General features: G+C 49.3%; 1 protein-coding gene across 3 annotated transcripts in view; it reads left to right on the forward strand.

Annotated features, from left to right (window-relative positions):
• The first annotated feature begins 3,136 nt into the window (after window positions 1-3,136).
• Window positions 3,137-13,397, forward strand: part of DHX37 (DEAH-box helicase 37) — a 35,619-nt gene continuing 25,358 nt past the window's right edge. For all 3 annotated transcript variants that reach the window (XM_047760284.1, XM_047760285.1, XM_047760286.1), the window contains exons 1-4: window positions 3,137-3,346; window positions 8,455-8,624; window positions 9,486-9,598; window positions 10,858-11,212. In XM_047760284.1, the coding sequence (XP_047616240.1) occupies window positions 3,241-3,346; window positions 8,455-8,624; window positions 9,486-9,598; window positions 10,858-11,212 (744 nt within the window). In that variant the 5' untranslated portion in view covers window positions 3,137-3,240. The remainder of the gene's footprint in view (window positions 3,347-8,454; window positions 8,625-9,485; window positions 9,599-10,857; window positions 11,213-13,397) is intronic.

The raw sequence follows: 13,397 nt of genomic DNA on the forward strand, positions 1-13,397 counted from the left end.
CAACCTTGCGGACAGGAAAAGGCACGAATCATAAGGTACCTCTCTATGAATTTAAACAACACACAGGTAGAGAAAAAGAACATTACCATCTTTGCAGAAAGTTTCCTTTTGTTCTGCCTTGTTCACTATGCCCCCTCCAAAATTTAGGGGATTAATTTTGCCTCTTTTGGAACTTTATATATATTAAGGTATGATCTTTTGTGATTGGTTTCTTGTTCAACAGTTTATTTATTAGACCCCTGGTGTTGTGTATGTACCTTTTTCTTTTTTCTTTATCAAATGTTCTTTATATCTTCTGGAGATAACCCTTTGGTATACAATATATATATTTTTTTATTTTGTTTTTATTTTTAAGGCTGCACCTGTGGCATATGGAAATACCCAGGCTAGGGGTTGAATAGGAACTGCAGCTGCTGGCCTACACCACAGCCACAGCCACAGCCACACCAGATCCAAGTCTCATCAGTGACCTACACTGCAGCTTTCGGCAAACACTGGATCCTTAACCCACTGAAGGAGGCCAGGGATAGAACCTACATCCTCATAGATACTAGTCGTGTTCTTGACCCACTAAGCCACAGTGGGTACTCCCTGGCATATAATCTTTTAGAAGAAAATATGAGAGTGTACCACTACCTACCCAATTATTTTAATATGAACACACTTTTTATTTACTTAAATAAACATATTTAAAGAAGAAACTGTGGATCACTATCCTCCTAAGCAATAAAATCCTTGAAAACACAGGTTTGGTAAGTTCATTACAACTTCTGCCTCTCCCAATCCTTTTTAATTGAAAGTATGTTCATATACTATCTACATCCTCTCATGTACCACCTGTGTGTTTGTTTGTTTTTGCTTTTTTTAGGGCTGCACCCATGGCATATGGAGTTTCCCAGGCTAGGGGGCGAATCTGAGCTACAGCTGCTGAACTATGTCACAGCTCATGGCAACGCCAGATCCTTAACCCACTGAGCGAGGCCAGGGATGGAACCTGCAACCTCATGTTTCCTAGTCAGATTAGTTTTCACTGAGCCATAATGGGAACTCCAGGGTTTGTTTTTGTTTTTCAAGGAAAGACAGGTGCTTATCCAAATTAATCACACTCTTCATTCATTTGTTCGTTCTTATATTCAACATTTATTATTTGTCACACCCCAGAAAGTTCCCCGGCCAGGAACTGCTGCAGTGACAACTCAACAACTATTCATTGCTTACCTATTCTACAGCCAGATTTTTTTTTCTTTTTTTCTTTTTAAGGCTGTACCTGTGGCATATGAAAGGTCTCAGATTAGGGGTCCAACTGGAGCTGCAACTGCGGGCCTATGCCACAGCCACAGCAATGCTGGATCCAAGCCACATATGCGACCTACACCAGAGTTTGTGGCAATGCGGGATCCTTAACCCATTGAGAAAGGCGGGGGATCAAACCTGCATCCTCACAGACACTAGGTTGGATTCTTAACCCACTGAGCCAAAGTGGGAACTCCTGCAGCCAGATCTTGCTCTGGATTATTCACGTGTTTTTCCTGAGGCAGTAACTTTAAATAACTTTTTTTTTTTTTTTTGGTCTTTTTGCCATTTCTAGAGCCGATACCTCAGCATATGGAGGTTCCCAGGCTAGGGGTCCAATCGGAGCTGTAGCTGCCAGCCTATGCCAGGGCCACAGCAACGCGGGATCTGAGCCGCGTCTGCGACCTACACCACAGCTCACGGCAATGCCGGATCCTTAACCCACTGAGCAAGGGCAGGGACCGAACCCGCAACCTCATGGTTCCTAGTCGGATTCGTTAACCACTGCGCCACGACAGGAACTCCCTAAATAACTTTTTAAAATAACTATCCTTGGAGTTCCCATCATGGCTCAGCAGTTAACGAATCTGACTAACATCCATGAGGATGAAGGTTCGATCCCTGGCCTTGCTCAGTGGGTTAAGGATCTGACATGGCCGTGAGCTGTAGTATAGGTTGCAGACATGGCTCAAATCTGGCATGGCTGTGGCTGTGGTATAAGCCGGTAGCTATAGCTCGGATTTGACCCCTAGCCTGGGAACCTCCATATGCCATGGGTGCAGCCCTAAAAAGCAAAAATAAATAAATAAAATAAAAAATAACTATCCTTTCCAAAATTCTGAGATAACTCCTAGTGCCTTCACTTTTTTTGTGAGACGATTTAAATGTTTGCCCTTAACGGAAAGAAAGGAGACACAACATAACCATTCTTGTTCACAAGATAATTATAGGATTCTGAAAATACATTATTTCCAAGTGCACTACAGACAATGTGATGTGGTAATGAGAATTCAAAGTTATCTAATAGATGCCTTCTTTTTTTAGTTATTCTGTCACTTAATATTTAGTGCCTTTTTACTATACAACTAATGTTTCCTTCAGAATATCAGAAAATGCATCATGTTGCAACAGAAGAAAGGGTGGGGGAAAAAATGTAATTGTAATGTATACATCTAAGGATAACCTGACCCTCTTGCTGTACAGTGGGAAAATAAAAAAAATTATTTAAAAAAAAAAAAGAAAATGCAGATAAGCAAAAAGAGAAGGAAGAAGATTGTATTAAGGGTTATTTTATTTTATTTTTTTGGTCTTTTTGTCTTTTTAGAGCCGCACCTGCGGCATATATGGAGGTTCCCAGGCTAGGGGTCCAATTGGACCTGTAGCCACCGGTCTACGCCACAGCAACGCCAGATCTGAGCTCTGTCTGCGACCTACACCACAGCTCACGGCAACCCCCGATCCTCAGCCAACTGAGCAAGGCCAGGGATGGAACCCATGTCGTCATGGATGCCAGTCAGGTTTGCTAACTGCAGAGCCAGACGGGAACTCCAAGGGTTATATTTTTAAAGGTGATAAAACACTCCCATTCCCAAGTAGCTAAATTAATATTAGTACATAATTCAGATTTAGAGACTCACACTTCCGGGGGTCTAAGGGCCCCACAGAGGCCTCAGTTTAATCAGCCCAGGCTATTCTCCACTAAAGCCTCTGTGGCACCCTTAGGCCCTTGCCGCTCCTTTAACTTGGCCCCACCCTCCTCCGACCAGCCCCGCCTTTCAACGTGGCCCCGCCTCCAGCCCAACCCAGCAGGGACCCATCTAGACCCAGATCTCGCGAGAGCGCAGCCCGGAAGTTTTCTGTTCTGAACCCTTGAAAGGGGCTCACGTGGGTTGGGCTTTGGAGTGAGCGGGTTTCGCAGCCGTCGGGAGCTGAGCAGGATCTGGCATCATGGGGAAGCTGCGCCGGAGGTATAACATCAAGGGGCGCCAGCAGGCGGCCCCTGGCCCTTCCAAAGGCCCTCCCGAGCCGCCCCCCGTGCGACTGGAACTGGAGGGTAAGTAGTCCCCAGATGGGGGCTGGGTTTCGGAGGCGGGACCAACCGGGGCCTCCCGGCCAGGGCTGGCCAGTGGCGGCCAAAGGGCTCCAGGACTATGCCCTGCCTCCGAGACTCGGACGCGGGGGGACCAGAGAGACGCACCCCACACCCCAACTCAGATGACCCAAGGGAAGAGAGGAATAACTGAATTTGGAACAATACCTGGAGCTTCTTTCCAGTGGTCCAACCCTAGGACTGCAACATGGGGAATTTGGGCAAGAAAATAAGGTAATTCCATCTATCTTGATGGTTTTGATTATAACCTCCCTACCAGCGATCCTTCAGTTTTTATTTTTCAAGCCATAGCTGTGTGCTTAGCTCCAGGGCTGCCTTACATTTCTGCTCAGACCCCTCGTTTTTATTAGAAACGATTATTGTGTTCTACGAAGGTAGCAGAAGAGGAGATAAGGGAAAAAATCCCTGCCATGCAGAGTTTAGATGCGTCTGGGAGGAGACAAGAAGAGATAAACCCAAAGAATATAGAATGTTATGCAGATAAAATGCTAAAGAGGTGAAGCAGAAGAGATGTTTGGGGGCGGGTTGCAGTGTTTCATAGGTTGGATTGGGAAGGCCCCATTGAAAAAGCATGGAATCCTTGCTTAAGACCTGAAGGCAGCCAGAATAGCTGAGTGGAGATGAAATTTAAAATGGGGGCAGGATCATGTAGGGCCTGGTGGGTCGTGCAAGGACTGTGACCATGGGAGGGTTTAGAGCAGAGGAGGGACATGATATGGGCCCGTTTTTTAACAGCATCACTTTGGCTGCTTGTTGACGAAAAGCAGTAGAGAGCAAAGAATCAGGGCAACTTGTTAGGAAGCTGCTGAGTTCATTCACTAGGGTGGGAGTTGATGCTTGGACCAGGGAGGCAGCAGTAAGAGATGGTTGGATGCAGGATGTATTTGGAAGATAGAGCTGATAGGGGTTGCTGGCTGACTGTGCACAAGAACAAAGGAGATGTCAGAAATGACCCCCAGGTGTCTGATCCAGTGGCTGGAGAAGATAGGGCTGGGCAGCTTGCTGGGAGACCTACAGGTTAGTTTTGCATATGAGTAGTTGGTGGGGGGTGCTATTAGATATCCAAGTAGAAGGGTAGACAGGCAGCTGCTGACTTGCATGCTTTGAGGGAGGCAAGTTCAGGGGAGGTAGCAGTTTGGAATCATCTGTGTATGAAGTCTAAAGACTGGATTGCCTTACTCGTGCAATGAGTTCTGCCTATGAGGTGGGGGCAGAGCACTGGGAAGGTGTGGGACCGTGAAGAGGATCCACAGTCTGTGTCAAATGTTGCTGTGGGGTCCAGGAGGGAGAGGAGGACCACTGGATGTAACACGGGGGAGGCCATTGGATGACATTGATGGAGCTGCTTTCCGGGGAAAGTTGGGGGGAACTGTCTTGCAGGCCCCTGAAACTGAGCACATCCCAAATTTGGACTCATCCAGCTGCTTATATAGGGTTCCTGAGGTCCAGGCTGAAGTTAGGGAGGAGTGAGCCTAGATTCTAGAGACAAGGGAAGGGGAGCTGGTGCTGCCAAGGGAGAAGCCTGCTTCCCTCCACCCATTCATCAGCCTTCTCTTCCCCACGCTCCCTGGACCTGGAAGGCAGTCAGGTTACAGAAGAGATGGTCAGGGTGGGAATCTGGAGTCTGAATCCCCTCCTCTGTGGAAGTTGCAGGGATTGGCTGAGAGTTGAAGCAAATCACCTGGCATCTGTATGCCTCCATCTTCTCAGCTGTCAAATGGGTCCAACAGTACCAGCTGTCCTCCCTGCCCTCATAGTTGGTGTTTTGGGAGAATATGTTTGTGACTGAAACGAGAGTGCTTTGAAAAGGAAAGACAGGCCTTGGAGATGGGGCGTGTCCTGTAATGGGTGTCATCCATTGTAAATGGCTTTAATGGCTCAGGACTTGAGCCGGCCCCTCTAGGAGGGCAGAAGTCCCCTGGGCTAACAGTTGGGTTAAAGCAGAGGGGCCTGAGGTCTCTTAGACCCAATGATTTGGGGGAAGTTGTTTCTCACCCCAGAATCAGAGATTTCCGTTTATTCCCACCTTTCTCAGGGGTCAGAGGATCTTATAAGAACATAAAGCAGGTTGCCTTCTTCAGAGAGCTTTTCCCAGAGTTCCTGTTGTGGCTCAGCAGGTTAAGAACCTGACTGGTATCCATGAGGATGTAGGTTCCATCCCTGGCTCAGTGGGTTAAAGAGCCGGTGTTGCCATGAGCTATGGGTTGGATCACAGAGGTGGCTCGGATCCCTTGTTGCTGTGGCTGTGGCTGTGGCTAGGCCAGCAGCTGCAGCTCTGATTCAGCCCCTAGCCTGGGAACTTCCATATGCCGAAAGTGCTGTCCCAGAAAGAAAAGAAAAGAAAAAAAAAAAAGAACTTTTCCCCAACCGCTGATCCAGTATCATCACCTTCATTTTTATTTTTAGCACTCCCCCCCCCCTTTGTTCCCTATAACACAGTGGTTCTCAAAGTTTTTACCATAGGGACGCTTTTACGTTCTCTCTTTTTTTAAGGGCCACACCAGCGGCATATGGAGGTTCCCAGGCTAGGGGTCCAATTGGAGCTGTAGCTACCAGCCTATGCCATAGTCACAACAACACCAGATCCGAGCCACATCTGTGACCTACACCACGGCTCACGGCAGCACTGGATCCTTGACCCACTGAGTGAGGCCAGGAATCGAACTTGTGTCCTCAAGGATGCTAGTCAGATTTGTTTCCACTGAGCCAGGACAGGAATTCCTACTTTTACATTCTTAAAAATTGAGGAGTTCCCACTGTGGTGCAATGGAATCCACAGCATCTCTCTCTTTTTTTTTCTTTTTTAAGTACTGCAACTGCAGCATGTGTGGAGGTTCCCAGGCTAGGGGTCTAATTGGAGCTGTAGCTGCTGGCCTATACGCCACAGTCATAGCAACGCCAGATCCTTAACCCACTGAGTGAGGCCAGGGATCGAATCCACAATCTCATGGTTCCTAGTCAGATTTGTTTCTGCTGCACCACGATGGGAATTCCTTTTTTTTTTTTTTTAAGGAATCCACGGCATCTCTGCAATACTGGGGCGCAGGTTCGACCCCTGGCCCTGCACAGTGGGTTAAAGGATCTGGTGTGGAGTTCTGGTGAGATTTCGGGTTCGATACCTGGCCTTGCTCAGTGGGCTGAGGATCCGGCATTGTTGTGGCTGTGGTGTGGGCCAGCAACTACAGCTCTGATTTGACCCCTAGGCTGGGAATCTCCATATGCAGTGGGTGCGACCCTAAAAGGACAGAAAAGACAAAAAAAAAAGGGATCTGGTGTTATCACATCCCTGGCCCAGAAACTCCATATGCTTTGGGGTAGCCAAAAGAAGGGAAAAAATTTTTTTTGTGAACCATCCAGAGTTCCATGGTAGCTTAGTGATTAAGGATTTGGCAATGTCACTGCTGTGGTACTGGTTCAGTCCTTGGTTCAGGAATTTCTCTGTGTTTCAGGTGCAAAAAATACAAAAAACAAAAATTTGAAGACCCCAAAGTGCTTTTGTTAGTGTGGTTTATATATATGAGCACACGTTCTTTTAGTGGTCAAGTAGAATCATGTCACATGATTTGGAGCCTTTGGAAAATGCTGCATGCGATTTTTTTTTTTTTTGGGTCTTTTTAGGGCAGCACCCCAGGCTAGGGGTTGGATTGGAGCTGCAGCTGCCAGGCTACACCATAGCCACAGCAACGCAGGATCCTCGATCCACTGACCAGGGATTGAACCTGCCACCTCATGGATACTAATCGAGTTTGTTACTGCTGAGCCACAACGGGAACTCCCTCTTCTACTTTTAATTCTGTTTGAGAACTACAGAAAGCATAGCTTGAATAGCTTAAAAATGTCTCATTCTTAGTGAAAAGCACACAACTTCTCCCACACTCAGTACTATCATAAAGACATACACAGCCTGAGCTTTTTAATAAAAGACAGACACTGCCCCTACGAGGACTCTAGCGTTGGGTGTCAGGCAGAAGTAGGTGCTTCCCCAGGCCCCTCTTCCCCAAGGTACAGCAGTAGTCTTGAGCTAAAGATTAATCAGAGAGCTGAAATTTTGGAGTTTCTGCTGTGGTGCAGTGGGTTAAATAGAGTCTGACTACAGCAGCTCTGGTCACTGCCAAGGTGTGGGTTCGATCCCCAGCCTGGTGCAATGGGGTAAAGGGTCTGGTGTTGCTGCAGCTATGGCTCAGATTCAGCCCTGGCCTGAAAACTTGCATATGCCGTGGATGTGGCCATAAAAAGAGAGAGTGCTGGGAGTTCCCATCATAGCACAGCAGAAACAAATCTGACTAGTAACCATGAGGTTGTGCATTCAATCCCTGGCCTTGCTCAGTGGGTTACGGATCCAGCGTTGCCATGAGCTGTGGTGTAGGTTAGTGCAGATGCGGCTTGGATCCTGAGTTGCTGGGTGGTGGCGTAGGCCAGGGGCTGTAGCTCTGATTTGACCCCTAACCTGGGAACCTCCGTATGCTGAGGGTGTGGCCCTAAAAACAAAAAAAGAGAAAGAGTTGGATTTTTGTGTTGATCGTGTACTTTTTGTTCTTCCTGTTTTTTTTTTTTTTTTGGCAGCAGTGTGCAGCAGCTTGATGTGGAACCTCAGTTCTCAGACTAGGGATCGTACCCAGGCCACAGTGGTAGAAGCTCTGGGTCCTAACCACTAGACCGCCAGGGAACTCCCTCATTTGTTTACTTAGAAACTCTGACATTTAAAAATAGATATGACACAAGTCAGCATTTAGCCCACTGTATACCCTTATGGTTAAAATAGTTCCACCCTCACAAACTGGCTGAAAGCAGGACCCCACTATGAGGGAGGCACTCCTATAGCTCAGTTTCTCCTTTGCCGGGCCCTGTCCCTCTCACTGCAACACCAGGATGGAGGTGCTGGTTGGACAGGTGGGGTGAAGGTGTGATGGGCCTGCATCCCCATTCCTGTGCAGTAGGGGAGGGCCCCTCACCAGAGGAAAACGACATTGGCCCAGAACCTTGAGGAGGCTCCTGGGCATCTGTGCTCCCTGGCCTCTGGGGCCATGGGTCAGGCAAGCGTGTCTTTTCAGATAAGGGCACTTTGAAAGGAGTTGATGCCAGCAATGCACTTGTCCTGCTGGGAAAGAAGAAGAAGAAGACTAAAGCCCCTCCCCTGTCCAAGAAGGAGAAGAAGCCCCTGACCAAGAAAGAACGCAAGATGCTGCAGAGAATCTTAGACCAGAAGGAGAAAAAGAGCCAGGTACTTGCTTGCTGTCTGCACGTAGCCCTGCACACCGGGGAGCAGTGGGGGTCTGTGTCCCTGGACATGATCTCTGAGGTAGGATGGTCAGAACTTTTTGGAATGAGGGACAAGTTCTGTGTCAGCAGCATCCAGCACAGTGGTCACCAGCCACCTGTTGCTCTTGAGGTTCTTAACTGGGACAGTTTGTCCCATTTGGCCGTGTCCAGACACACTGGGGGATGCTGCTGGCATCTTGCAGGCTTAACAACCAGGGATGCTGTTAAACAGGTTGCAGTGCACAGAACAGTAAAAAACTCTCCAGCCCCAAATGGCACTAGTGTAGAGACTGAGAAACCCTGAACCAGAGGCTTCAGGAGAGCCCCTCTTGTTAGTCTTTCTGACAAGGCGGCTGCTAGAGTGCCGTGTCCACCAGGGGACACACAGGCTTTCCGTTAGCAGTTCTGACGCTCTGTCCCTGGAGCCCTTCCAGGATTTGCTTTCCTGTGAGTACGTCCGGTTTAAATCCTGTGAGTACCTTTTCCTGCTGTTCTCTACCTTGCTTTTTCTTTCATTGATTATGAAATGTATATATGGATGCACATCTAAAATGTCTGTGTAATTTCAACAATAATGAAATAGGACTTCCTTTTGTGGCACAGGGGGTTAAGGATCTAGCATTGCAGCAGCTATGGCATAGGTCACAGCTGCGGCTCAGATTCGATCTCTGGCCCAAGGACATCCATATGCCGCAGGTATGACCAGAAAAAAAAAACAAAACTGTAGAGGTTAGCAATGCTTGAGTTTGATTTAGAGTCTCATCTCCCTCCTGAAGAGAGAGTCGTGATGCTGAATGTGTAACACACTCATTTCCTTCCCCAGCGAGCAGAGATGCTACAGAAATTGAGTGAGGTCCAGGTTTCAGAAGCGGAGATGAGGCTCTTTTATACCACGTCCAAGCTGGGCACCGGGGACCGCATGTACTGCACCAAAGAGTGAGTTGGCTGGCTGTGCCCTAAGTCCTGTCCCCTCGCCGGGCTCCTCAGGGGCACACAGGTCATGGGGTCTTCTGGAGTTATGGGAAAATGTGTTTGCAGTGACCCACCTACTAAAATGCGTCTCGGGGGCAGAGACCTCAGGTGCTGCTAAATATCCTACAAGGCACAGGGTAGCAGAGTTCTCTACCCCAGGGATGCCGGTATTTCCTGCAATGCCCAGTCCTTCATTACAGGTCCTTCCAGCTTTTGTACAGACAGGCTAGAAATTGCCATCAGGTGGTCAAGGATTTGATTTAGCCCATCAGCGCTTTTTGTTTGTTTGTTTTGTGGGTTTTTTTTAGCCACACCGATGGGATGCAGAAGTTTCGCAGTTGCTGTGCACTTGACAACTGCTCATTGCATGCACATTGCATCTCAGGCTCTCCTCTGTGCCTTAGGTAGAGCAGTGCACAAAAATGAAATCCTTTCCCTTAAAAAGCTTACATTCTAGGGAGTTCCTGTCATGGCTTGTTGGCTAATGAACCCTACTAGTATCCATGAGGACGTGGGTTTGATCCCTGGCCTTGCTGAGTGGGTTAAGGATCCGGTGTTGCCATGAGCTGTGGTGTAGGTGGCAGAGGTAGCTCGGATCCTGTGTTGCTGTGGCTGTGGTGTAAGTCAGCAGCTACAGCTCCAATTCAACCCTTAGCCTGGGAACTTCCATGTGCCAAGGGTGCGGCCCTAAAAAGACAAAAGAAAAAAAGAAGAAGCAGCTTACATTCTAGGAGCTCCCCCTGCAGCACAATGGGATGGGCAGCATCTTGAGAGGGCTGGGACTCGGGTTCGATCCCAGCCTGGCACAGTAAGTTAAGGATCTGACGTTGCTGCAGTTGTGGCTTAGGTGGAGGATATGTGGCTCAGATCCCTGGCTCGGGAACTCCATAAGCTCTGGAAGTTTGGGGGAAGATGCCTCCTTTCTCACAGTGGGGAGATAAACAGTGGTCAAATGAATACATATATATCTGGTGCTGGTAAGCACTGAAGAGAAAAGAAGCAGGGAGGAGAGGACAGAGGGAGGTGGGAGAGGTGTTTGAGAGGGAAAGTCTTCCTGTGAGGCTTGTGTGAAGTGAAGGAGAAGTTACCTGCAGGGAGCATGAACAGCAGGTGCAAAGGTCCTGAGGCAGGCAGGGGCATGGCCTTTGAGTCCTGGCCTCTGATGAGCCTTCAGCCACCCAGAGCAACCCAAGCTAGAGTCTTACTTCCAGCTTTCTCGGCAGGAAGCCCGACGAGCTAGCAGCCCAGGGTCAGAAGATCAGCAGCCTCAGCGGGGCCTGCCGGAAGCGCCGACACCAGGATTCTGAAGAGGAGGCTGAAGAGGAGGAAGGTGAATCCTCAGCAGAGTCCGAACTAGAGGAGGCCCCAGTGGCCAAGCGAGTGGAAGCCACTGAGGGCATGGCCCCAGCACATCTGCCACCAACCTTGCCGGGGGCCGGGGGCCAGAGCCCAGTGCCCAGCAATCCAGCCGGAACCCCAGCTGCTTCATCTGCTCCTCCTGTGGCAGCCTCTGCCCTGGCCAGGCCGCCAGTGAAGCCTGCCATCTTCATCCCTGTGAACCGCTCCCCCGAAATGCAGGTTAGCTACCCAGATGTTGAGATACGAGTTAGGGTGCCAGGTGAGGGGCTGAGGGTGTGGCCAGAGGACATCCCAAGATCCGGGTAGTCTGCTTCACCCTCTCTCTGTGCCTCAGTTTCTCGTCTGGAAAAGGGCAATAGCTGTTCCCATCTCGTGAGGCTGTCATAGAGCTGATGAGCAAGTGCCCTGCCCATGGTCAGGGCTGTTGAAGTGGGCATCAACTGCCTTTATCGCCTAGTCACTGTCACCTTCAGCCTCTGACTGCAGGTCCTGGTCCAGCATCCGCTCATTAGGAAAGAGCTGGGGCTGTGGGCTCTGTTGACCTGGAATGCCCTGCTGCTTCCCCCACCTTCCCGCTCATTCCTGGACCTCCTTTTTGTCATCTCTAGACTGGGGGTACCTTATCTATGTGGAGGAGGGGGGAGTCCACCCCTCTGCACCTCAGTTTCCTTCTCTGGTCAAATGAGGGTCTTATTGGGTCATCATGACAACGAGACTCAGGGACTTGAAGCCTGTGGCCCATGGAAGGCACTCGGGAAACCTGGCGGCCGCTGGTGCCACAGGGCCTGGCCCGTCATGGGTGCTGGTTCCACCCATCCACATGTTTCCACCCAGCGTGTGCTGTGGGCCGGCACAGGAGGTGGCACAATCTGAGGCCTTCAGTCCATCAGGGGAGCCCAAGATGGACCATACCCCGTCACAGCTGGGGACAGGAGCCGTGGAGGGGAGATCGGGTACCATGAGAGCATAGCGCAGAGGTGCCTGGGCTCATCAGGGAAGGCGACCAGGGCCAGAGCTAAGGGACCAGCTGGGCCATCCCTCATTGAGAAGTGTATGAGCCAAGGCCCCAAGGGAGCTGGTGCTTGGATCTTAGAGCAGGTGTTTCAGACCACAGGTTGAATTCTGGAAACAGGGTGGGGTGTGACCCGCTCTTTTGTTTATATATTTCTGTGTTTAGTTTAGTTTTGTTTTTTCTTTTTTTTTGGCTGCACACCCATGTCACATGGAAGGTCTCGGGCCCGGGGTTAAATCGGTTCTTAACCCACTGAGCCATATGGGAACTCCTTTTTATTTATTTATTTCATTTTCAGGGCCACACCCTCAGCATATGGAAGTTCCCAGACGAGGGGTCAAATCAGAGCTACAGCTGCCGGCCTACACCACAGCCACAGCAAAGTGGGATCTGAGCCGAATCTGTGACCTATGCCATAGCTCACGGCAACGTGGGATCCTTTTTTTTTTTTTTTTTTTGTCTTTTTGCCATTTCTTGGGCCGCTCTCGCGGCATATGGAGATTCCCAGGCTAGGGATCTAATCAGAACTGCAGCTGCCAGCCTACGCCAGAGCCACAGCAACGCAGGATCCGAGCCGCGTCTGCGACCTACACCACAGCTCACGGCAATGCCGGATCGTTAACCCACTGAGCAAGGGCAGGGACCGAACCCACAACCTCATGGTTCCTAGTCGGATTCGTTAACCACTGCACCACAACGGGAACTCCTTTTTTTTTTTTTTTAACATGGGATCCTTAACCCACTGAGTAAGGCCAGGGATTGAACCCATATCCTCATGAATGTGGGTATGTTATCTCTGAGTCACGACAGGAACTCCTTTTTAAAAAATGGTTTTTTAATGAGAATGGAATAAAAAATATTAGTGCAGTGTTCCAAGTAAGAATATGTAGTTTAGGAGTTCCTGTTGTGGCTCAGTGGAAAGGAATCTGACTAGTATTTTGAGGATGCAGGTTCCATCCCTGGCCTTGCTCAGTGGGTTAAGCATCCGACATTGCCATGAACTGTGGTGTGGGTCGCATACGCGGCTCAGATCCTGCGTTGCTGTGGTTGTGGCATCGGCCAGTGGCTACAGCTCTGATTTGACCCCTAGCCTGGGAACCTTCTTATGCCACAGGAATGGCCCTAAAAAGACAAAAAAAAAAGAGTAGTTTAGCAAAGTTCAGTTTCTGTTATAGGAGCATTTGTGGTCTTATATATAAAGAATGAGGGTGCACTGAGGGGTCTAACACAGCTATGGGGTGCCACTGGCTTCAGGCCAAAAAGATTTCTTTGTAGGTGATGTCAGCCCAGGGCTGTCTGCTGCTGGGCCGAGGTGTGGGATTCCGCTCCCCACAGTCATTCAGGGACCCTGGGCTCTGCCATCCAGTGTCCCTGTTTCCCCTGGGCTTCATT

The sequence above is a fragment of the Phacochoerus africanus genome, chromosome 15, assembly GCF_016906955.1.
Source record: "Phacochoerus africanus isolate WHEZ1 chromosome 15, ROS_Pafr_v1, whole genome shotgun sequence".
NCBI classification, from domain to species: domain Eukaryota; kingdom Metazoa; phylum Chordata; class Mammalia; order Artiodactyla; family Suidae; genus Phacochoerus; species Phacochoerus africanus.